The sequence below is a fragment of the Anolis carolinensis genome, chromosome 2 (assembly GCF_035594765.1).
Source record: "Anolis carolinensis isolate JA03-04 chromosome 2, rAnoCar3.1.pri, whole genome shotgun sequence".
Lineage (NCBI taxonomy): Eukaryota > Metazoa > Chordata > Lepidosauria > Squamata > Dactyloidae > Anolis > Anolis carolinensis.
The window spans coordinates 311,525,074-311,550,440 of NC_085842.1; the positions used below are offsets into that span (position 1 = coordinate 311,525,074).

The 25,367-nt window shown below is 40.0% G+C and overlaps 1 protein-coding gene and 1 long non-coding RNA gene across 5 annotated transcripts in view; one reads left to right on the forward strand and one right to left on the reverse strand.

Moving 5' to 3' along the window:
* Nucleotides 1-25,367, forward strand: part of myo5b (myosin VB) — a 355,668-nt gene that overhangs the window by 214,625 nt on the left and 115,676 nt on the right. For 3 of the 4 annotated variants that reach the window (XM_062972559.1, XM_062972560.1, XM_062972561.1), the window contains exons 8-10: nt 1,829-1,936; nt 4,279-4,388; nt 18,172-18,437. In XM_062972559.1, the coding sequence (XP_062828629.1) occupies nt 1,829-1,936; nt 4,279-4,388; nt 18,172-18,437 (484 nt within the window). Of the gene's footprint in view, nt 1-1,828; nt 1,937-4,278; nt 4,389-18,171; nt 18,438-25,367 lie in introns of those variants that run through there. The other variant, XM_062972562.1, reaches the window with a different exon arrangement.
* LOC107982332 (uncharacterized) overlaps nt 1-25,367 on the reverse strand; it is a 190,252-nt gene that overhangs the window by 41,950 nt on the left and 122,935 nt on the right. The gene's annotated exons all lie outside the window — the stretch shown is intronic.

Below are 25,367 nucleotides of genomic sequence, written 5' to 3' on the forward strand. Positions count from 1 at the left end.
CTCTGTTCCACAGGCAAGCCTGCAGTCTTTGACTAAGCATTCCTCAGCTTAGTTGGGAAAGGATTTTTTGGGTTTTTTTCCCCATAAAAAGCTGGGAGACTGTGTTGAAACTAAACCTATGTTTCCTTCATTCACCATGCTTTGGAGAAAATGTGTTGTTTTCTGCATGTTGTTGTGCTGCATCTTGCAGTTAAAGTGGATTTAATTGGCATAATTACCACTTGATATAGAGAAGGTACTCAAAGCTGCAAAGATGTAATATATATATGTATTTTATTGGAACACAAAAGTAAATAGCATTGACTCTCCACATTTACGGATCTGACTTTGTCGATTTGATTATTCACAGTTGATTAAAATGTTATCTCTAGGAATGTCTAGGAGTACATCTCCACCATAGAATTAATGCAGTTTGACACCACTTTAGCTGCCATGGCCCAATGGTATGGGATCTTAAGAGTTGTAGTTTAGTGGGGCATCAGCTCTCCTGATTCCAAAACATTTAGTTCTAGTAGTATCAAACAGTATCAATGTAGACATCACTTTAAATGCTTCCAGTGCAATTCTGTGGTCAACTTCCAGCAAAAGAACCTTGACACTTTTAGAGAAGTGTTCTCTCAAGTAAAAAGTGGCTTTTTTTATTCATGATTTTTCCCACTTCCATAGAGGCCCTACAGCCGTACTTTCAACAAATGTGGGTGGGCTGATGTCCTTCCCTGTCCTTCCATTTGTTTTGGAGTTCAACCTCTCCAAACTTCTCCAAGTCCAGACAACAGAAGAAGCGATTATGAGTTTTAGTTCTAGTCAGTAGATGCACCCACACCACCATTTTTGTTTCAGAATTTCCCAGCCACGTGACCAAGAGTCCTGCGGTCAATCAAAAAAGCAAAAATTCCAAACTTTTACCATAGATTTTCCAGGTATAAGGAGTTTGATGGGATTTCAGCCGAAGTACACCCAGTTGTTGCTGGCAATTCTCTTGTGTGCCTTTGAGGGATCTCAAATGTTTGGCTCAGGAGTAATCCTGAAACGTATCTTGGCAGTGTTTGTTGAAATGCTTATGAAATTTTCAAAGAAAGCCATGCCATTCTGATTAAAGGAAGACAAAGTGGAAGCTTACAAAGAAAAGGACTTTGGTTGTTGTCCTCAAGAAGGGTTCATTGAATGCAAAGTTAATCATGCAGAATTGCTGAACTAATCATGAACAGAAAAAAAAGTCTCTCTTACATGTATAATCGGGTAGAAAATCCACATTTTAGAGGGAAACATTCCCATAAACAAGCAGTAGGACATAAGCCATGTTATGTTTGTTGATATTGTTAAATGATCCATGGCAAAAGTTATTCATTTCCTTTACCCTATCCAGAACTATGTTAAAATATGTCTTCAGATATACACATTTAAAGTCCTTGGGGCAAAGAGGCAGCAACCCCTAAATAGGTACATCGGGGTATTATCCGACAGTAACAAATGACCATCCATCCTTTTGATCCAAATTTACTTTAGGTGAAATATAGCAAGGTACCATTTTGAAATCCTTGAGAAAACCAGGCTGCCTCAAGGAAAATGCCTTAGAGAAGAGGTAGAGATGTCTGAAATACTATAAAATTATCTTTTATAAAAACTAGGAACATCAGTTGAAATTATCTTTGATGAGTGAATAACTTTTCAATGAAGGGTTACGATACGATACTCACATTGACCCATGGATAAATCGGACAAGGTGTTTTCAGGTTGATTTTTTTACTAATACATGAATACATAGGGTATATGCCAGCAAATAATTTGAGCATTAGCTTCTTCCACTCACAATTTATTTCTCTCTCAGCATGTGCCGAAGACTTTTTCTACACATCCCTGGGAGGAGACACGTCTATCGAGGGAGTGGATGACGCAGAGGATTTTGAGAGAACCAGGAATGCTTTCACTCTGCTTGGTGAGAAGTTAATTATTTTTTACAAAATGAGCTGGAGAGGTTCCCAGTATAACATTTGGATGAGACAGCTGTCTTTCACAAGGACTCTAAATAACCCTGCAGGAGCTTTGCTGTGATACCCATGTGTCCTTGGACATATTTGTTTCCTATATTTATTATTTTATTTCTCTAAACACGTTCTTTGAAATTATAGGCCAGAGCTTGCAATTGTCATAACAATTGGAGTTGCACCACTGATCAAGCAAATAGGCTAGATTCCTATGAATTGTTTTCATCATCAGACAGGCTCAGCCAAATCTTGCATCAAACACATAGCCAAGATTTAATGGCTGCATATAAATACATCTTCATCTGAACTCTGAATCTGACCTTAAAACCCAGTAATTTGTCCCAAGTGATTGAATCGATGAGCAACGGGGGAAAGGGGCTGCAGCACCCCAGTAACAAGCGGCACAGACCTTCATCACTCAAAATCAAAATGACTTTTTATGTGGGTTTCAGGTTCATTTTTGGTCTAGTGCCACAATCATAAATTAAAATACAAAGCAGTATCAATGTCCTAAGTCCTTTTTATGACAGCACAACTGACTAATAGAATGCTAACCATAACACTATGTAATAAAATTTGAAAAAAATTCTCTTCCAGGTTTGAAAGTGTAATATCCTGTTTAATTGTGCACTACTTACTTTGAAAGTAGGTGTTATACTCCAGAAACTTCATTTTTGTGGCTTCCACAAACTATGTTGAATTGGTTGGGACTCAATGAGATATTCACTGGAAAACTATAGCAAAATATGCTGCAGGATGTCCTACAAAAACAAACTTTTTGCAGTTTAATACACTTTTCCATGTTTTTATGATAGTACCAATTAGGAAATGGCATTTATAACCCAGGAACAAAAATAGTTTTATATAGTGTAATATTTCATTTACATATAGGTTGAGTGTCCCTTATCCAAAGTACTTAACAGAGGTCTTTTGGATTTAGGGTTTTTTAAATATGCAAACCATGACAGAGTCCACGACATGCGAGTGTGGAGAAGAGCAAACCACAAACCACTTAATACAGTGCAGTCTGAGCCCTGCCACATGCACAATGCACAGCAACACCAGAGGCACTCCAGGTAGCCAGCTTCTAGTCAAAGGAAATTTAGTACAATGCAAAGTTTTTACCTTTAGTAACTATATTGTATATTTATATTACATGTAATACTACTAATAATATTGCAAAATAGTGGTATAGTACAATATACAGTAGTCTCACTTAACCAACATAAACGGGCCGGCAGAACGTTAGATAAGCAAATATGTTGGATAATAAGGAGGGATTAAGGAAAAGCCTATTACACATCAAATTACATTATGATTTTACAAATTAAGCACCAAAACATCATGTTATACAACGAATTTGACAGAAAAAGTAGTTCAATACGCAGTGATGCTATGCAGTAATTACAGTATTTACTAATTTAGCACCAAAATATCACGATGTATTGAAAACATTGACAACAAAAATGTGTTGGATAATCCAGAACGTAGGGTAAGTGAGTGTTGGATAACTGAGACTCTACTGTAGTAATATATAATGCTTATATTGTGCTATACTAATAATATATTGTATGTACAGTAGAGTCTCGCTTATCCAACGTAAACGGGCCGGCAGAATGTTGGATAAGCGAATATGTTGGATAATAAGGAGAGATTAAGGAAAAGCCTATTAAACATCAAATTAGGTTATGATTTTACAAATTAAACACCAAAACATTGTTATACAACAAATTTGACAGAAAAAGTAGTTCAGTACACAGTAATGCTATGTAGTAATTACTGTATGTACTAATTTAGCACCAAAATATCACGATGTATTGAAAACATTGACTACAAAAATGCGTTGGATAATCCAGAACGTTGGATAAACGAGTGTTGGATAAGTGAAACTCTACTGTATATATTTTGTAAGCTGCCCTGAGTCCCCTTTTTTGGGGTGAGAAGGGCGGGATATAAATGTCGCAAATAAATAAATAAAGGTTTTCCCCTGGCATACCTATTGATCTACTCACATTTGCATGTTTTCAAACTACAACATTGGCAGAAGCTGGAGCTAACAGTGGGCGCTCACTCTGCTCCCCGGATTCAAACCTGCAACCTTTCGGTCCGCAAGTTCAGCAGCTCAGCACTTTAACACACTGCATCATTTTATTAGTGGTTTTTCTATAAATGATTACTGTATTCTCAATTCATTTTTGACACGATAAATAATAAAAATTCAGTATGTGAAAACTGCCCAATCTAAATACTGCTTTGTGTCCTGGTGATGTCGGATATCAATTGTTCTTTTCAGGAGTGAAGGACTCACACCAGATGACCATATTTAAGATACTTGCTGCCATCCTGCATCTCGGGAATGTGGGGCTGCAAGCAGAACGTGATGGAGAGTCATGCAGTCTATCAGTAAGTATGGGAAGCCCTATTCGTACTGTTTCATCTGCCTCTAAATCCCATAAGATAACTAAAGGCTCTTTCAATATTACGTTGGACTATAACTTCCCTGAGCCGTTAGGGCATTGTAGAGGCAGGGAGCAAGATGGCTGGAAAGAACTAAGCTCCCAATCTTCATCATCAGTTTAACATGAAAGATTGTCTAGAAGGAAAAGATTACCGGCTGCAAGTAAAATTAAACAAAAGAGGGATGAGTCAGGGCTCCTTTAGCTATAAAGATAACAGCATAAAAGCCCTGTTTATACCACAAGCTTTAGAAAGGGCCCAGGACAATGTAGACAACATGGTAATGGGAGGGAAAATTCAGATGAAAGGAAGCAAGGATGACTCAGTCCCTCTGTATGAAAATGGCTCCGTCAAGAAACGTAGGATGTTATCAGCCCATTAAAAACCAAAACAAAGGAAAATCTCAAAGATATTGTCAGATATAGCAATAACTGCAGATGAAGTATTGGAAGTAGACCTTGTGTATATCAGGAGCACTAAATGTGAAAACCAGACTGTAACTGATTAAAAATCAAATATTGAACTGATGAGTAAGAGGAGTAAAATCTGGCAAAATTCTAACTCAGGGCCCTTCTACACTGCTATATAATCCAGAATATCAAGGCAGATAATGTACATGATCTGCTTTTGAAGGGACAAAGATGCAAAAAGTACTCTTTTTAATCTAAAGTCAAAAGCAGGAGCCCCCTTCTAGTGTAGAGGGCAAGGAAGGACATCTTCAAACTGCAAAAAAAAAAAAAAGAAAAAAAAAAAAGCTATTCATTGCATGGCCATAGCAATAACGACCAAAAATGCATACAGCAATGCAATCAATGGATTTGTCGCACCCTCAAAATGGTTGCAAGGCTTTTTATCATTATTACAAAAAGCAGAAACATATTCTTATTGGCTTACAAAGATCATTTACCCCATTCGTCTAATATCGACTACGTCACAAGCATTTTTACTTTCATGCAATTTCATTGGTTTTCTTTGTTGTAACATGTGGCTCTTTAGACAATGGTGTTTTCATGTTATTGACCCTGATCATAGCATCTGGTTATCTACATAAGTCCAAAACCGCTGGGAACCCTAGGGAGTATTATCTATCCAGTTATATCCTGATGTAAAAGTAATTCCCTTTCTGCAACAATTCTTTTTCCAAACATCAGCATTTTTTTCTCTCTCAAACATAGGCCCTGCAAACGCCTTTTGCAAATTAGGTCAAATAGTCAATCAGAACATATGGGACTTATAGTCATTAGAAGTACAGTAGAGTCTCACTTATCCAAGACTCGCTTATCCAAGGTTCTGGATTATCCAAGGCATTTTTATAGTCTAGGTTTTCAATACATCATGATATTTTGGTGCTAAATTCGTAAATACAGTAATTACAACATAACATTACTGCATATTGAACTACTTTTTCTGTCAAATTTGTTGTATAACATGATGTTTTGGTGCTTACTTTGTAAAATCATAATCTAATTTGATGTTTAATAGGCTTTTCCTTAATCCCTTATTCAACATATTTGCTTATCTAACGTTCTGCTGGCCCGTTTATGTTGGATAAGTGATAATATACTGATATATATTATACTAGCTGTGCCCGGCCACGCGTTGCTGTGGCGAAGTATGGTGGTATGGGAAATAAAGTATTGAGGTATTGATGGTAGTTAAGGTACAGGGTAAAGGTTTTCCCCTGACATTAAGTCCAGTCGTGTCTGACTCTGGGGGTTGGGGCTCATCTCCATTTCTAAGCTGAAGAGCCGGCGTTGTCCATAGACACCTCCAAGGTCATGTGGCCATCATGACTGCATGGAGCGCCGTTACCTTCTTGCTGGAGCAGTACCTATTCATCTACTCTCATTTGCATGTTTTCGAACTTCTGGGTTGGCAGAAGCTGGGGCTTTAGATAATCTGTGGAAGTGGCCTAAGTGAAGCCTAACTCTGCCTGTCCCCTAGGCTGAGTCGGTTGCTAGGAGACCAAGTGGGCGGAGCTTAGACTTCTAACTGGCAGCAATTGGATAAAAACAATTATTCCTCTCCCTCTAATTGGGACTTTATTTTTCTTTTCTTTTTGTTGTATCAACCTAGAGCCGTGGATGATGGGTTGTGTTGTCAAATTTCGAGGTTGGGGGGCCTGTAGTTTTGTTGTTTTGTCCGCTGCCCTGATGCCATCACTCTTTTATATATATAGAAGATAGAAGATAGATATTCTACTGTACTCTACTGTACATCATATTTTGGGTGCTAAATTCGTAAATACAGTAATTACAACCTCATTTACCTTGGTTAAGTGAGACTCTACAGTATCTCTGAAAATTCTCATTTTAAACCCACGTCCCCCTCACTTTGAACTGGATTATCTTAGTCTACACTGCCAGACAATCCAGTTCAAAGCAGATAATCTGGATTTTATACACCTGTGTAGAAGGGGGCCTCCCTCAACCCCTCTTAGCTTGCCCACTTGCTTAACTTGTAGAAATTTCTATCTCTTGACATGGTTATTTTCCTTGTGAGGAAAGAGTACTTGGGTGATTTGTGGTTGCTGTGTCCCATGTTTGATTTAAAGTGACCCTATCCTAAGGTTTTCTTGGCAAGATTTGTTGCAGACTGTAGGTGGTGTTGAATGTGTGCCTGTGAACCCAGAGCCACACTGCAGAATGATGACACACCACTCAGACTTGCAGGACAAATAACAGGAATTTTACTAATCCCAAAAGATCAACAGAGCCAATGACATTTACAATAGTCTTCTGATTGCTTAAGAAAAAAACAGCAGTCCTTTCTTAGTCCATAAATATGTCTTCATCCTCTTCTTCAGCAGCAAACAAGCACAGCCATCTTGTCCAGGCAATGCTCAGTAAGCAGTCACACACTTCACTCACTCACTGAACAAGAACCTGTTCAAACCGGTTCTCTGGCAGCAGGACAGAAAATGTATCAATTTAAATTCCCGCCCTTTTGCAGGGCTAAACCAATCGGCTTCATGCATTTGCTTTTCCAGTCAACACATACATTACAGGGTTTTTGCAAACCATCTCAAGATTGATGCAGAGGTGGTTTGATACTTTTTTCCTCCTAGGCTTGGCCTGGTTCACCCAGTTGATTTCCAGGCTTAAAAAGTCTTTGCCCAACACTCAAACCACATCTTATTTACAGCAGTCTCACTTATCCAATACTTGCTTATCCACCGTTCTGGATTATCCAACACATTTTTGTAGTCAACGTTTTCAATACATCATGATATTTTGGTGCTAAATTCGTAAATATGGTAATTACTACATAGATTACTGCGTATTGAACTACTTATTCTGTCAAATTTGTTGTATAACACGATGTTTTGGTGCTTACTTTGTAAAATCATAACCTAATTTGATGTTTAATAGGCTTTTCCTTAATCTCTCCTTATTATCCAACATATGCGCTTATCCAACATTTTGCTGGCCCATTTACATTGGATAAGCAAGACTACTGTACTTATAAGTGTGTGGGGAAACAAACAGGTTTCTGGGATTCTCCACATTTGCGAGATTAAATTTTGGAGGTTTAACTTTTGACTTTTTGCAGATTTGATTAAAATATTCTTTTTAAGAATCTCAGAATGAAACAACCTCCCTTTCTCTAGGAAGTTGTGGGCCCTCCAGTGCAATTATTTTGGTTAATTTCTGGCAAAAGTTGATTTTAGAGTCACTCCAGAGAGGTTTTAAAAATAAAGCTTTTTTCTTTAAAAAATAAAGTTTTGCACTTTCATGGGGATCTGCTTCTTGCTAGTCAGGTTCATAACCCAGATGTCTGTCTTAGGCCCCTTCCACACAGCTGGATTAAATCCCACATTTTCTGCTCTGAACTGGAATATATGGCAGTGTGGAACTCAGATAACCCAGTTCAAAGCAGAAATGGTAGGATTTTCTGCCTTGATAATCTGAGCTATATGGCTGTGTGGAAAAGCCATCAGTTCCTGTCAACATTTCTTTAGAATAGAAAGAAATAGGGTTTTCAAATAGTGTACATAAAATTAAATATTTAGGGAGTGTGATCTCTTGGCCTACACTTTTCCCTCTGTTTCATTTCCTGGTTTAAGTTCTCCCTTTGGTGTGGCCTTTTCCATTTGCTCTTAGTTTAGGGGTGGAGCTTAAAAACCCCCTGGAGGCCTGGCTCAAAATGGTTTAGCCCTTTTGCCTCGAGAGCCAGCCGGCTTTTTCCTCCATTTTGCATTCTGTGTCAGAGTTTCATAAGAGAAGGCCAGAAATTGTCTGGGTTTCCTTTGGCCTTGGGAAATCCAAACAGGCATTCTATAGCACATATTTACCAAATAGTTACCTTAGCCTATATTTACCTTATAGCTAGTATTTACCTTATAGCTAGAGCTTACCATATAGTAACCAGAGCCTAGAGTACTTACCACCATAGCCTTGTAGTTACCTCACAGCCAGTACTTGGCTCATAGCCTGTATTTACCTTATAGCCACCATAGCCTGTACTTACCATATAGTCACTATAGCCTAGAATATATGCCAAATAGCTATAGCCTAACCTTATAGCCTAAAGTACTTACATTATAGCTTGTATATACCTCATCGTCGTCGTCTTACTCGTTCAGTCGTTTTCGACTCTTTGTGATCTCATGGACCACAAAGCCATTAAAGCAGGGGTCCCCAAACTTTTTAAACGGGGCCAGTTCACGGTCCCTCAGACCATTCCCCAAGGCCGGATTATAGTTTTTTTTTTTTAAAAAAAAAACCTATGAACAAATTCCTGTGCACACTGCACATATCTTATTTTGAAGTAAAAAGCAAAACAAAAAGGGAACCAATAGAGCCTCAATGTTCATCATCATCATCAAAATAATAAAGAAGGTTGGAAGAGACCCCTTGGGACATCTACTCCAACCCCTTCTGCTTTTGTGCACCACACCATAATCAAAGCTGACAGATAGCCACCCAATAATAATAATAAATACCATAATAAACATGGTTGGAAGAGACCCCTTGGGCCATATAGTCCAACCCCATTCTCCCTTTGTGAACCAAAACATAAAGCACCCCTGACCACCACCACCACCAACAACAACAATAATACTGTAATAATCGGGGTTGGAAGAGATTACTAGCCTTCAAGAAAAATGAATCCACAACAGGGCTGCAAAGGAGGGAGTCTGTATGGCAAGATAAAATGGGAGGCCTCTACCTTTTGCCACAGGCATGTTTCCATTGTTGTTTTGCCTCCTCCATCGCTGAGGAAGGCTCACACCAGTTGAGAGAGGAGGTGGAAAAGGAGCGTGAGAGGCGAGCGAGGAGGCAGGAAAGGCGTGCACCTTTCCCTCCTCCCTCGCCCGATGCAGGCCTTCCTCGATGGTGGTGATAGGAAAGCTCCCAGTCAGGCAAGGGAGGAAAGGTGCACGCTTTTTCCTCGCGGCCCTTCCTTGGCGGGGTGGGAAAGGTGACTGGGGTGAGGGAGACAAGAAACCCGTGCGCCTTTTCCTCCTTCTCCTTCACACCACATGCACCTTCCTTGACGGAGGAGGAAGGAGCCACCCCCACGGGGGCCGGATAAATGGCTCCGATGGGCCGCATGTGGCCCGCGGGCCGTCGTTTGAGGACCTCTGCATTAAAGCCTTGAGTATTTTATCATTATAACTAGCTTTGCCCGACCACGCGTTGCTGTGGCTTATGGGAATCATTTGGCCTGGTGGAATAGCAGTGAATAGCCTTGCAGCCTCAAAGCCTGGCCATTTTCTGGAGTAGCACCCTCAATCAAAGAGCCGCTTTGAAGCCTGGCTACTTCCTTATTTATTTGCGACATTTATATACCGCCCTTCTCACCCCGAAGGGGACTCAGTAGACTCAGTACTAACTTCCTTAGTAGGGGAATCAGCTTGAACTGCACTGAATAAGTATTTCAGCATAAAAGCCTGGCTGCTTTCTACATAGGGCATCCTTTCTAGTCCTGGTTGTATGGGACAGAGTAGACTCGTGGCTTCAGAGCTTGGGGGTTTTCTACCTAGGGGAAATCTTGGTTGGCCAGGTTGAATAGCAATTAATAGTCTCAGTGTGGCAGGTATGAATGCTGCAATTAGCCACCTTGATTAGCATTTAATGGCCTTGCAACTTCAAAGCCTGGCTGCTTCCTGCCTGGGGGAATCCTTTGTTGGGAAGTGTTAGCTGGACCTGATTGTTTCCTTTCTGGAATTCCCAATTTCCCTGCTTTCAGAATGTTGCTGTTTATTTACTGTCCTGGTTTTAGAGATTATATTGTTCTGCATTATTATACCACAGTAATTATTTCATATTACAGTAGAGTCTCACTTATCCAACATTCGCTTATCTAATGTTCTGTATTATCCAACGCAATCGGCCTTTTAGTAGTCAATGTTTTTGTAGTCAATGTTTTCAATACATTGTGATGTTTTGCTAAATTCGTAAATACAGTAATTACTACATAGCATCACCGCACATTGAACTACTTTTTCTGTCAAATTTGTTGTATAACATGATGTTTTGGTGCTTACTTTGTAAAATCATAACCTAATTTGATGTTTAATAGGCTTTTCCTTAATCTCTCCTTATTATCCAACATATTCGCTTATCCAACATTTTGGTGGCCCATTTACGTTGCATAAGCGAGACTACTGTACTTATAAGTGTGTGGGGAAACACAGGTTTCTGGGATTCTCCACATTTGCGAGATTAAATTTTGGAGGTTTAACTTTTGACTTTTTGCAGATTTGATTAAAATATTCTTTTTAAGAATCTCAGAATGAAACAACCTCCCTTTCTCTAGGAAGTTGTGGGCCCTCCAGTGCAATTATTTTGGTTAATTTCTGGCAAAAGTTGATTTTAGAGTCACTCCAGAGAGGTTTTAAAAATAAAGCTTTTTTCTTTAAAAAATAAAGTTTTGCACTTTCATGGGGATCTGCTTCTTGCTAGTCAGGTTCATAACCCAGATGTCTGTCTTAGGCCCCTTCCACACAGCTGGATTAAATTCCACATTTTCTGCTCTGAACTGGAATATATGGCAGTGTGGAACTCAGATAACCCAGTTCAAAGCAGAAATGGTAGGATTTTCTGCCTTGATAATCTGAGCTATATGGCTGTGTGGAAAAGCCATCAGTTCCTGTCAACATTTCTTTAGAATAGAAAGAAATAGGGTTTTCAAATAGTGTACATAAAATTAAATATTTAGGGAGTGTGATCTCTTGGCCTACACTTTTCCCTCTGTTTCATTTCCTGGTTTAAGTTCTCCCTTTGGTGTGGCCGTTTCCATTTGCTCTTAGTTTAGGGGTGGAGCTTAAAACCCCCCTGGAGGCCTGGCTCAAAATGGTTTAGCCCTTTTGCCTCGAGAGCCAGCCGGCTTTTTCCTCCATTTTGCATTCTGTGTCAGAGTTTCATAAGAGAAGGCCAGAAATTGTCTGGGTTTCCTTTGGCCTTGGGAAATCCAAACAGGCATTCTATAGCACATATTTACCAAATAGTTACCTTAGCCTATATTTACCTTATAGCTAGTATTTACCTTATAGCTAGAGCTTACCATATAGTAACCAGAGCCTAGAGTACTTACCACCATAGCCTTGTAGTTACCTCACAGCCAGTACTTGGCTCATAGCTTGTATTTACCTTATAGCCACCATAGCCTGTACTTACCATATAGTCACTATAGCCTAGAATATATGCCAAATAGCTATAGCCTAACCTTATAGCCTAAAGTACTTACATTATAGCTTGTATATACCTCATCGTCGTCGTCTTACTCGTTCAGTCGTTTTCGACTCTTTGTGATCTCATGGACCACAAAGCCATTAAAGCAGGGGTCCCCAAACTTTTTAAACGGGGCCAGTTCACGGTCCCTCAGACCATTCCCCAAGGCCGGATTATAGTTTAAAAAAAACAAAAAAAAAAACCTATGAACAAATTCCTGTGCACACTGCACATATCTTATTTTGAAGTAAAAAGCAAAACAAAAAGGGAACCAATAGAGCCTCAATGTTCATCATCATCATCAAAATAATAAAGAAGGTTGGAAGAGACCCCTTGGGACATCTACTCCAACCCCTTCTGCTTTTGTGCACCACACCATAATCAAAGCTGACAGATAGCCACCCAATAATAATAATAATAAATACCATAATAAACATGGTTGGAAGAGACCCCTTGGGCCATATAGTCCAACCCCATTCTCCCTTTGTGAACCAAAACATAAAGCACCCCTGACCACCACCACCACCAACAACAACAATAATACTGTAATAATCGGGGTTGGAAGAGATTACTAGCCTTCAAGAAAAATGAATCCACAACAGGGCTGCAAAGGAGGGAGTCTGTATGGCAAGATAAAATGGGAGGCCTCTACCTTTTGCCACAGGCATGTTTCCATTGTTGTTTTGCCTCCTCCATCGCTGAGGAAGGCTCACACCAGTTGAGAGAGGAGGTGGAAAAGGAGCGTGAGAGGCGAGCGAGGAGGCAGGAAAGCCGTGCACCTTTCCCTCCTCCCTCGCCCGATGCAGGCCTTCCTCGATGGTGGTGATAGGAAAGCTCCCAGTCAGGCAAGGGAGGAAAGGTGCACGCTTTTTCCTCGCGGCCCTTCCTTGGCGGGGTGGGAAAGGTGACTGGGGTGAGGGAGACAAGAAACCCGTGCGCCTTTTCCTCCTCCTCCTTCACACCACATGCACCTTCCTTGACGGAGGAGGAAGGAGCCACCCCCACGGGGGCCGGATAAATGGCTCCGATGGGCCGCATGTGGCCCGCGGGCCGTCGTTTGAGGACCTCTGCATTAAAGCCTTGAGTATTTTATCATTATAACTAGCTTTGCCCGACCACGCGTTGCTGTGGCTTATGGGAATCATTTGGCCTGGTGGAATAGCAGTGAATAGCCTTGCAGCCTCAAAGCCTGGCCATTTTCTGGAGTAGCACCCTCATTCAAAGAGCCGCTTTGAAGCCTGGCTACTTCCTTATTTATTTGCGACATTTATATACCGCCCTTCTCACCCCGAAGGGGACTCAGTAGACTCAGTACTAACTTCCTTAGTAGGGGAATCAGCTTGAACTGCACTGAATAAGTATTTCAGCATAAAAGCCTGGCTGCTTTCTACATAGGGCATCCTTTCTAGTCCTGGTTGTATGGGACAGAGTAGCCTCGTGGCTTCAGAGCTTGGGGGTTTTCTACCTAGGGGAAATCTTGGTTGGCCAGGTTGAATAGCAATTAATAGTCTCAGTGTGGCAGGTATGAATGCTGCAATTAGCCACCTTGATTAGCATTTAATGGCATTGCAACTTCAAAGCCTGGCTGCTTCCTGCCTGGGGGAATCCTTTGTTGGGAAGTGTTAGCTGGACCTGATTGTTTCCTTTCTGGAATTCCCAATTTCCCTGCTTTCAGAATGTTGCTGTTTATTTACTGTCCTGGTTTTAGAGATTATATTGTTCTGTATTATTATACCACAGTAATAATTTCATATTACAGTAGAGTCTCACTTATCCAACATTCGCTTATCTAATGTTCTGTATTATCCAACGCAATCGGCCTTTTAGTAGTCAATGTTTTTGTAGTCAATGTTTTCAATACATTGTGATGTTTTGCTAAATTCGTAAATACAGTAATTACTACATAGCATCACCGCACATTGAACTACTTTTTCTGTCAAATTTGTTGTATAACATGATGTTTTGGTGCTTAATTTGTAAAAGCATAACGTAATTTGATGTTTAATTGACGTTTCCTTAATCCCTTCTTATTATCCAACATATTCGCTTATCCAGCGTTCTGTCGGGGTGTTTATGTTGGATAAGTGAGACTCTACTGTATATTTATAATTTTATTTTATCTGCTTAGAATTGGATTATATGAGGCTCCTTCTACATAGCTGTATAAAATGCACACTGAAGTGGATTATATGGCAGTGTGGAGTCAAGATAATCCAGTTCAAAGCAGACAATATAAGATTATACATGGGTAATATAGCTGTGTGGAAGGGCCTTGGATTTTACACTGTCATATAATCCAGTTCAAATCAGATAATCTGTATTTTATAGGCAGTGTGGAAGAGGCCTGATTGAACAGGCCCTGGGCGCCATTAAATGTCTGAGTGGGTTGCTAGGAGACAAAGTGGGCGGAGCTTAGCCTTCTAACTGGCAGCTATTGGTTAAAATCAATTATTTATCTCCCTCTAATTAGGACTTTATTTTTCTTGTTTTTTTATGTCTAAACACAGTGGGGATGACCATGTCTTTTGTGGCCAAGTTTCGTGGGTTTGGGGTGTTTAGTTTTGCTGTTTACTTTAAGGCCGAAATGGTCAGAACATTTTTATACATATAGATTTAGTATTTATACCTTACCTCAATAGCACATACATTTCATAGTCATCATAGCTTGTATTTACCATCAGCATTGCCAAAGTACTTTCATCTATAGCCTGCATTTACCACCAAAACAGTGCTGTTTCATCATAGTTCTGTATTTTACCTCATAACCATTATAGCATAGTGTATTTCACCATAGTTCTGTGCTGTACTATCTTAGCTCTGTATTATATCAATAACCAAGTGATTTATCACAATTATATTCAAGTATTATATTATTTTGATTCATCCTTCAAGAATCCTGACTGAAGTTAACTTTGCCTCTGTTTTAGTAAACTTATTTGGTTAACTTTATCCAGTCTCAATAGTCTTTATTATAAGAACTAAAGCATTTCAGAGGGTAAACTGATAGCCACCGAGTAGCCAGACATATAGCTTTCCTTTACCCTCGGTGTGCCATCACAGGGAGAGAATAAAGGTATAGGGAATAATATATAATTATAAAATAGAATTAAAAAAAGAAAAAAGGAAGAGAAGGAGGTGAGGGGGGAAGGTGTGGGAGTGGGGGGTTGTTCATTGACTTCCTGTCTCTTTCTTTGGGGTTTTGAGTTCTTGCTTAAAGTTTGCTCTTGTTCTCTACTGCCCTTGGTTTTACTTGGTTGTATCTCTTTCATAGTTCTCTTGTAGTTAAACTAGTCTTTTCATTTTTTTTCTTGTTTCATACACTCTTTGATGGGCATCCAGTCTGCTGTCTTTTTTGGGATTCCCTGGATATTTTTAAGTTGTTGTGTTAAGGTGTCCATATTCATAATACCTAGGACCTTTAATAGCCAGTCTTCTACTGATGGAGTTGGTTTCAATTTCCAGTTATTTGCATATGCTATTCTTGCTGCTGTGTTCCTATCAAAATTTCAACTCTTTAATTGTTTTGTAATGGGATGCACCCATTAGACAATACAGTCTTCCCTCGCTACTTCGCAGTCCACTTTTCACTCCCTCGCTGTTTCGCGAGTTTTCAGTAAATATTAATTTAACCATTTATCGCTGTATTTTCGCTGTTTTGCGGGTTTTTGCGGTGTGCAAAGGGTTTTGGAAGGGGGGGAAAGGGAGAAATAAAGGGAGACGGGGAGAGGATAGGGAAGGGTTGGAAATAAAAAAAGGGTTATTTAGCTTCCATTCTTCTCTGCTAGTGTACTGTGTATTGTAACTGCTAAAATAAAGTACAGGTTACATTGTAGTAAGTAGTCTGTGGTTTGCTCTCCTCCACACATAGAATAAATATAGTGTCCCTACTTCGCAGATTTTCACTTATTGCGGGTGGTCCTGGAACGTAACCCCCGCGACTTTTCCAGAAAATAATGACACAGAAATGTAAACAGAGCACTTGCTTATCAATAGCACAGTTGGGAGAAATTATCTCTAGAGATAAGTTAACAGTGCCTCTTTTTCCTTTGTCTCACATGCATTATTTTAAGATTACAAAGGAAAGAATATTAATGTGAGCCTTAATGCATAGCATTTGTGATAAAACTGTGGATAAATTGTCATGCCCTGATTGTGATCATACTTTGCAGTGCTGCTATTTTTGCAATGAACTATTTAATTTTGGAGCTTTGACAAATTGCCGATGTAAGTGAATCTTCTCTCATAGTGTTGTCTCCCCTTGATAGTTCTCTTCTTTAATTAATACATAAGCATAGCTGTGTGGTGCCAGGTCTCTCTGTAAACATGTTTAATCAGTGACAAAACAATGCAATGGCAGCAAAAGGTGATAGTGCAAAGAAGAACATAGTTGTACATGGCCATTTCTGACAGCTCACTTGTGCCTTGTTTTGCCTGCTTGCTTTTTTCCTGAGTTGCAGGTCAGGCAGCTGTATGGAAGCCCATTCCTGATATTTCAATATACTTTTGAGATATAGAGCTTAGAAATAATTGGTTACCAAATAAATACTAAATAATAACTAGCTAATTTCTCAGAAGTTAACTTCTCAGTAGAATCATTGGGTTGTAAGGGGGGCATCTATTCCAATCCCCTGACATGTAGGAAAATTTATTTATTATGTATTTATGTATTCAAATATTTATATCCCACACTTTATCTGAAGATCAGGGCACCTTAAAATGGAATCAACTTGAAACATTAAGTAATTACAAAAATTTAAAACATTAAATATGATTCTAATGTTGGTGCCAGTTGGGCCTCCCAGCTAAAGCATTGCTGAAAGATGTTAATCTCAACCTCAATTTTAAAACCTTCACTCTTTTTACAGGGCATATTTTGAGTTATTTTCGTATTTTTATAATTATGAGTGCATCTACACTGTTTGTAGAATGAATCAAGTTTAACACCACTTTAATTGCCATGGCTCAATGTTGTGGAATCATAGAAGGATAAAGGCCTAGTTTTGCAAGGCCTTTAGCCTTCTATGTGTGTGCCTTACCAAACTACAACTCCCGGGATTCCATAGCATTGAGCCATGTCAGTTAAAGTAGTGTCAAACTGCAATCATTCTACAGAAAAAATGCGCTCTATGAGATTGGAGTCTTACTTAACAGAGGTGAAGGAATATCACATCATGGTTCAAAGATTGGCTCAAACTATACTGCTGTCTCATGCTCTCTTTAAGATGGTGAAGCAATGATATTGGTGGAAGAAAATTGTGGTCAGTATAGTTTCCACGATTTTACTGCATGGTGTTACCCAAAAGTATAGTATTTAATGTTGACTGACATGGCATTATTTCACTTTAAATAGTTGTACCTTCTCTATAGCAGAATATAGACTTTGTAGGATCTTCTTGGTCTTTTTCTCCAAACTCCTGCATCCAAATCATCTGGACACTGGGCAGAGTAGGAGCTTAGGTCATTTGGGACCTACAATTGAGGAATTGTTTTCAGACCTGAATTCATAGTCTTTCCATCTCCCTTGAGCATCAACTGATTTCCCCCCAAACTTGCTTTGTTTTCACTGAGTTAGAGGGAAGAGGAGTGTTTTTGTTGTACATAGTATTACAAATGATGCTATAAAGGATCAAAGAGGAAAATCCTTATATATCATAATAGGTTTGGCTTGGAGTCACCATAAATTGGAAATTTCTTGAAGGCACGCAATAATAATAGCAACAAACACAGTTGCCAGCATATAGGATTGTTAAATTAACAGCCCATGAGAAAACTATGGTTGCTTAAAATACTAATACTTCAGATACTAAAAATACAGCTATTGATGAGCTGCATCTATAGTGCAATACATTTATAAGTTGAATTTGAGCAGCACCAAAATTTAGGAATCAGTGAAACTGAGAGCAGCAATTCTGGAAATGACTTCCATTTCTAAAATTGAATATTTCCTCCCCTTCCCAAGCCGAACGAGGGGAAACAGGTGGACCCTTGTCATCGGGTTGCGGCTACCGTTGCATGCTTTGCTGAATCGGATGTCTTTCTTTATATCCTAGAAACAGGATGAACACCTGCATAATTTTTGCAGATTGCTGGGGGTGGAGCACACTCAGATGGAGCACTGGCTCTGCCACCGGAAGCTGGTCACCACCTCAGAGACCTACATCAAGAACATGTCCGTCCAGCAGGTCGTGAATGCCAGGAATGCGCTAGCCAAACACATTTATGCCCAGCTGTTCAACTGGATTGTGCAGCACATCAACAAGGCTCTGTACACCACGGTCAAACAGCATTCCTTCATTGGGGTCCTGGACATTTATGGGTAAACAAATAGCTATTTATTGATTTGGTTTCTATTGCTTTCACATTCTCTGCAGCTTTGGGTTTTGTTTGCCAGAGTGATCCTACAGTTGATCGTTGCAGATTATGTATTGGAGTGCCTTAGGTTATTATGTGCTCATGGCATGGTTGGATGCTCTTTACTTGAAGGAATTTAGCACTCACACTTAGACCTCAGTCAAAAAACTTAGGTCTGAATTTTCAACAAGAATGGGCCCATTGACCTCTGTGTTGATTCACCATTTGATAATTAAGTTGATGGTACTACAAATGGGATTCAAGGCTTAGTGTTTGTAGAGTTCTTTCAAGGAGGGCTTCTTGAAATAAGAATTGTGGGGAACTGAGCTTTGGTCAAGAGTACAGCTACCATGCGTTTTCTGCACCCTCGGCACTGGCCACAGTTAAATCCGGGTTTAGGACTACTTTGATGTCCTTAGAGCACCATTTGTTAAAACAGTCCTGTGCAGTAGACCAGTTCTGTAATTCTACTCTTTCAGATCAGACCCTCAAGAACAGAGGCTTGCTTACGGCTCCATAATGATGCTCTTTAAAACAAAGGAACAGAAGAAAACTATGACTGAACCAATAAGTTCATTATGTTGTTAAGCATATATTTGACTTTCCTGCGTAAACTCAAGAGACTGTAAACAAAAATGATAATCACATAATGTGTTGAACCATTTTCTAGATATTATAAGGCACATGCATCAAACTCAAGTCCCATGGGCTTAATCCGATTTGCCAGTTCATTTTATGTAGCCCTCCTCCAGAGGCAGGACTACAACTCCTGTATTCTTCTTCATAACTAGAGCTGATAGGAGTTGTGATACAATAACATGTGGAAGGTAGCAATTTGTTCTGTTTAGTCAGGAGGGTAGGGTTTGAATGTAGATACAAGGCTAGTGGATATGATGTCTGACTTTAAAATGTCCGTTAACTGTTCTCCAACCTCAGAGCCACAAGTGCTGTTCGGTTGCAATTCCCATTATCCCCAGTGTGCATGGTGGATCATGAAAAGGGATGGGAGTTGTTAAACAACATCTGGGGACTCAAATACAGTAAGAACTAAAGAGCATCGACCACTATGTAAAAATATATATATAGTTGATACTCAGTATCCACAGAATCTTCTTCCATGGATTCAACGGCCCTTTAAAGGCAACCCCAAGGCTGATGTGGCCCTTGATAAAAATGAGTTTGATATCCCTGCTATAAGACGTAAGAATTTCTGTATTGGAATCAACTCAAATACTGCTTCTGTTTAATTCCCTCATTCCAATTGTAAACAGCCATGCATCTCTAGGAAGCTTGCAGGCAGGCACCAATGCAGCATTTCATGCTTTGCTGATGGGTCCAGTATCTATCCATAAGTGACAGAGAGCCTCTGCTCATGGTTGTTTCACTTAATATTTACTAATAAAATATATGGTCTTCTTCATTGAAAAAAGTTGCTGTGCTCATAAAGAGAGCTGCTCTTTTGAATCTGTTAACCTCTTTCTGCCCCAGAACTATCTATGCAATTGGCTAACACCACTCTTTTGTTAGTTTTTGAGTGAATAACCCACCAGGCATGAAACTGTTTACAAATCTGTACTGCACTTTATTATTGTTCCTCACTCTATATGTTTTAGTATTTTAATGGAACCATCCCCTCGTTCTTCCCCCAACTGTCCTGATTTACCCTCTCAGAGTTCTAGCACTAGTCACCCACTGTTGGATGTAGCAATTGATGCTCAGGTTTTTAAAGTAATTGTTATGTTATGTTGCTTATATCTTATTGCTATAACTGTTTTTAAATTACTGTTTTGTATTACTGTTTGTATGTAAATTTATGTTGTTGTTGGGCTTGTCCCAGTGTAAGCCTCCCTAAGTGCCTTTGGGGAGATCGAGGCGGGATACAAGAATAAAGTAATTAGTAGTAGTAGTAGTCAAAGAGGTAGCCATGTTGGACAGTTTTAGCATAAAAATTCATGCAGGATTCAGTAGCACATTTGAGTTTAGCACGAGCTTTTGTGGATGCAGTCAATCAGAGGCAAGGAGCAATGTCTATAGTCTTAGAATCATAGAATCTAAGCATGGGCGAATTCCTCAGAATCGTCGGTTAATCGTAATAAAATCATACTTATTTTGGGTTCCGAGGTGGTTTGGTGATTTGGAGTAAACCTTCCAATTTGAAGTGTTGGAGCCCATTTATTTAATGGCCTTGGAAAACCTTCGAATATATGAGAAAGCAGATTTAATTCAACCAAACTTTGTTTGCAGAGAGGAGCAGCCTAGCCTGCGCTTGCCTCTTTGCCCAACAATCAGTGCTGAGTCTTGGCAAAAAGGGAGGAGCGTTTCCATCCGGGCTTAATAAGAGCCCCATAGAATGCAACCAAGTTCTGAGCATTTTCCTTCCTGGCTGGGGAGAGCAAGGGGCTTAATAAGAGCCCCATAGAAAGCAACCAAGTCCTGAGCATTTTCCCTCCTGGCTGGGGCTAGCGAGGGGCTTAATAGCCCCATAGAAAGCAACCAAGTCCTGAGCGTTTTCCCTCCCGGCTGGAGTGAGCTAGAGCCCCAATGAAAGCAACCAAGTCCTGAGCGTTTTCCCTTCTGACTAAGGCAAGCAAGGGGCTTAATAAGAGCCCCATAGAAAGCAACCAAGTCCTGAGCGTTTTCTCTCCTGGCAGGGGCAAGCAAGGAGCTTAAAAAGAGCCCCATAGAAAGCAACAAATCCTGAGCATTTTCCCTCCCGGTTAGGGCGAGCAAGGGGCTTAATAAAAGCCCCATAGAAAGCAACCAAATACTGAGCGTTTCCTTCCTGGCTGGGGCGAGCAAGGGGCTTAATAAAAGCCCCATAGAAAGCAACCAAGTCCTGAGCGTTTTCCCTCCTGGCTGGGGCGAGCAAGGGGCTTAATAAGAGCCCGAAAGAAAGCAACCAAGTTCTGAGTGTTTTCCCTCCCGGCTGGGGTGAGGAAGGCGCTTAATAAGAGCACCAAAGAAGGCAACCGAGTCCTGAGCGTTTTCCCTCCTGGTTGGTACGAGCAAGGGGCTTAAGAAGAGCCCCAAAGAAAGCAACCAAATCCTCAGATTTTTATAAAAATCTGAGGATAACTCAAACATTCTTAGATTTGGTGAGCTAACACTGGTAAATGTGTTCTACCACAGTAGCAAGGCTCAATTAGTATAGCTGAAAAACGAGGGAGAGAGAAGCCCCTCAAGTTTACCCATTGACAATAATGTTTTCCTTCATGCGCATCCGCCATTAACAAGGTTCATACAAAGATACGGAAGTTTCTGAAAGTTTTGAACTTTTGCTTCAAAATTTGAAAATGACTTTTGAAACAAAGTGCCAGAGCCCCTTACTTTCGAAGAGAGTTTAGAACCATTTTTTCCTGGATCGCACATGTCTAATAGGAATCATAGAGTTGGAAGAGACCTCATGGTCCATCCAGTCCAACCTCCTGCCAAAAATCAAGAAGTTGCATGCAAAGTATCCCATCCAGCCTCTGTCTAAAAGCCTCCAAAGAAGGAGCCTCCGTCACACTCTGGGGTAGAGAGTTCCACTGCTGAACAGCTCTCACAGTGAGGAAGTTCTTCCTAATGTTCAGGTGGAATCTCCTTTCCTGTAGTTTGAAGCCATTGTTCCACATGCTAGTCTCCAGGGCAGCAGAAAACAAGCTGCTCCCTCCTCCCTGTGACTTTCCCTCACATCTCTATCCATGGCCCTCATCATGTCTCCTCTCAACCTTCTCTTTGCAGGCTAAATATGCCCAGCTCTTAGCCGCTTCTCATAGGGCGTGTTCTCTAGGCCCTTGATCGTTTTAGTCGCCCTCCTCTGGACACATTCCAGCTTGTCAACATCTCTCAAATTGCGGTGCCTAAAATTGGACACAGTATGTTTCCAAGTGTGGTCTGACCAAGGCAGAATAGACGGGTAGCATGACTTCCCTATATCTAGACACTATATTCCTATTTATGCAGGCCAAAATCCCATGGGCTTTTTTAGCTACCACATGACTCGCTGGTTTATGTTTAACTTGTTGTCCACAAGGACTCCAAGATCCTTTTCACATGTACTGCTGTTGCGCCAGGCATCCCCCATTCTGTATCTTTGTAGAATCTCTTCATTCCATGCATCAGATAAAATGGACTGTGCTTATGAAATCTCTTCTTCCAAGTTAATACTACAATCCTTTGTGTCATTTTATACTGTTCTTGTGGTAATGAGTTTCACAGGTTATTTGTTTTGTGGAAATGCTTACTTTTGTCTGCTAAGAGCTTTTTGCCAGTTCACTTTATTGGGTCTACCTTTATCATCAGGTCTGTGTCTTCACTCTACCACTTGAATTTATTTCTCAACTCAAAAATCTTCTTTGGCCTTTTGTTACAAAAGAGTGACTCCAACGCCTTTATGAACAATAGGAAATAGATGTGCAGAGTCTGGGTTTTTAAAAAGAGTTTCAAAATCCCTAAAACTTTGCTTGATTTTAGAGAGAGAGAGAGAGAGAGTTCTTTCTGCCGAGGGCAGTGCTTTGACAGGCCAAAAGTGAAAAGCAGAGCAGGGAAAGAAAGGAGAAAAAAAGGGCAGCTGACCAATATAGAAAAAGACCGTCTGTGCCAACCAGCCTGAGCAGAGCTGAGAAAAGAAATGTGAATTAGAGGATAATACCCATGAAAGATTAAATTAGACATGAGAATATCTATTAGGGTGGAAGTCTCTTGACCTACCAAATGCAGCTTACACTTATTTGGCAGAGAAAAGTTTGGGGTGGGAGTGGAATCTCTGCCCTAAAAATAAAATACTAGGTGAAAGTGGGATTTGTTTAATTGATCAAAGGGATGCTTTATTGCAGGGGCCCTCAAACTTTTAAAATGGAGGGCCGGTTCATGGTCCCTTAGGCTGTTGAGGGGCCAAATTATCATTTGAAAAAAAAGTACAAACAAATTCCTATGCACACTGCACATGTCTTATTTATTTGTAGTGCAAAACCCCCAAAAAACCCCAACAACTATTTATTTATTTACTACATTTATACCCCACCCTCTCTCACCCCAAAGGGGACTCAGAGCGGCTTACAAGTTGTATGTACATACAATATATTATATTATTGGCATAGCACAATATTAGCATTATATATTACTATATTGTCTTATACCACTACCATAATATTATTAGTAATATTACATTTAATATATAATGTATAATTAATATTATTATATTGTGTATTATTAGTATTATATTGCATTACATTATAATATTAGTATCAATATTATATGTATACACAATATATTCAATTATTACCATAGCACAATATTAGTAAATGAAAGAACAATACAATATTTAAAAATAAAAACAATTTTAACCAACATAAACCTATCAGGATTTCAATGGGAAGTGTGGTCCTGCTTCTGGCCAATGAGATAGTCAAATAGGATTGTTAGTATTGTATGCCTTCAAGTCATTTTAGACTTTGGGCGAGGCGAAGTCTAAAACAGGGTGAGGGCCAGGTAAATGACCTTGGAGGGCCGCATCCGGCCCCCGGGCCTTAGTTTGGGGACCCCTGCTTTATTGCAAGGAGCTTTTCCAGCAGAGGTGCCAAGGAGACAATCGTTTTAGAAAAGGAGCTTTATATGTTAGGAATAGTAGTAGAAATGAGATCTTCTACCTTCTTTTGTGATGGTATTCACATAAGTCCAATTGTTAATCCCAAGTAGCACATACCCATTAACTTTAGGAGGTCAATGCTCATGTAACTCCCATTGATTTAAGGTCATTATAGTAGAAAGTCCTGATTCCATTCATCAACTCTTTCAGTCCTTTGCCAATTGGACCGGAAGAATACATCAACCAGACCTTGCATCCAGTCAATGACACCCTTGTCAGCCATCCTAATAGTTCAGATAACTGAAGAAGGCTTCACTGATTGCATTCAGATTCTGGCAAACTTGTTCATAAATCCTGTTTACATGTAGAATCTATGTAGGAGAATGAGAATGCTAGATCAGTTTTGCCATTCATACAGGGGCAGAGCTGATGTATCAATCCATATGCCTTTGGCATAAAGTTTACATGAGTTTGAAGAATTGAAAATGGGTTGAATATTTTCCAGATATTTGCAAAACTAGTTTCAAAACATCAATTTGCTCAGTAGGCTTGTAGGAAGGGAAAGCCTATGCTTAGCCAAGTCTTGTGTTTAACTGTGCACAACATCCAGTGCAGTGCAATATAGAGATGGAGGTACAGAAGGAGAAATCTGCTGAGTACCATGAACCACGCTGACAATTTTTCATAAGCCATATGGTTGTAATTAAGGTGTCTGCTTTTACATGTAATTGATTAAATTAACAGGAACATCACTCAGAAATATGAGGTAGCGGGCCATAAACTGAGACCACATATTGCTTGGCAATATGGATAAGGTTGTATATCATTATCACGTGTCCATGCTCATAGGAATAGCTATTTTCTGTAGGTGAGGAAAATCAATTCCAATGTATATTTTGCCATGGTTACTCATTTTAGTAAAGGTTTTCCTCTGACATTATGTCCAGTCGCATCCGACTCTGGGGGTTGGTGCTCATCTCCATTTCTAAACCGAATTGCTGGCGTTGTCCGTAGACCTCCAAGGTCATGTGGCCATAGGCATGACTGCATGGAGTTCTGTTTTATCTTTCCGCCGGAATGGTACCTATTGATCTACTCACATTTGCATGTTTTTGAACTGCTAGGTTGGCAGAAGTTGGGGCTAACAGTGGGAGCTCACCCTGCTCCCCGGATTCAAACAGCCGACTTTTCAGTCAGCAAATTCAGCAGCTCAGTGGTTTAACCCTCTTCGCCACCAGGGGCTCTCCTTTTTAGTTAGGCCTAAAACTGCCAAAAATTGAGATTTACCCATTTTAAAAAAACATTAAAATTATTAGAGTTGATAAT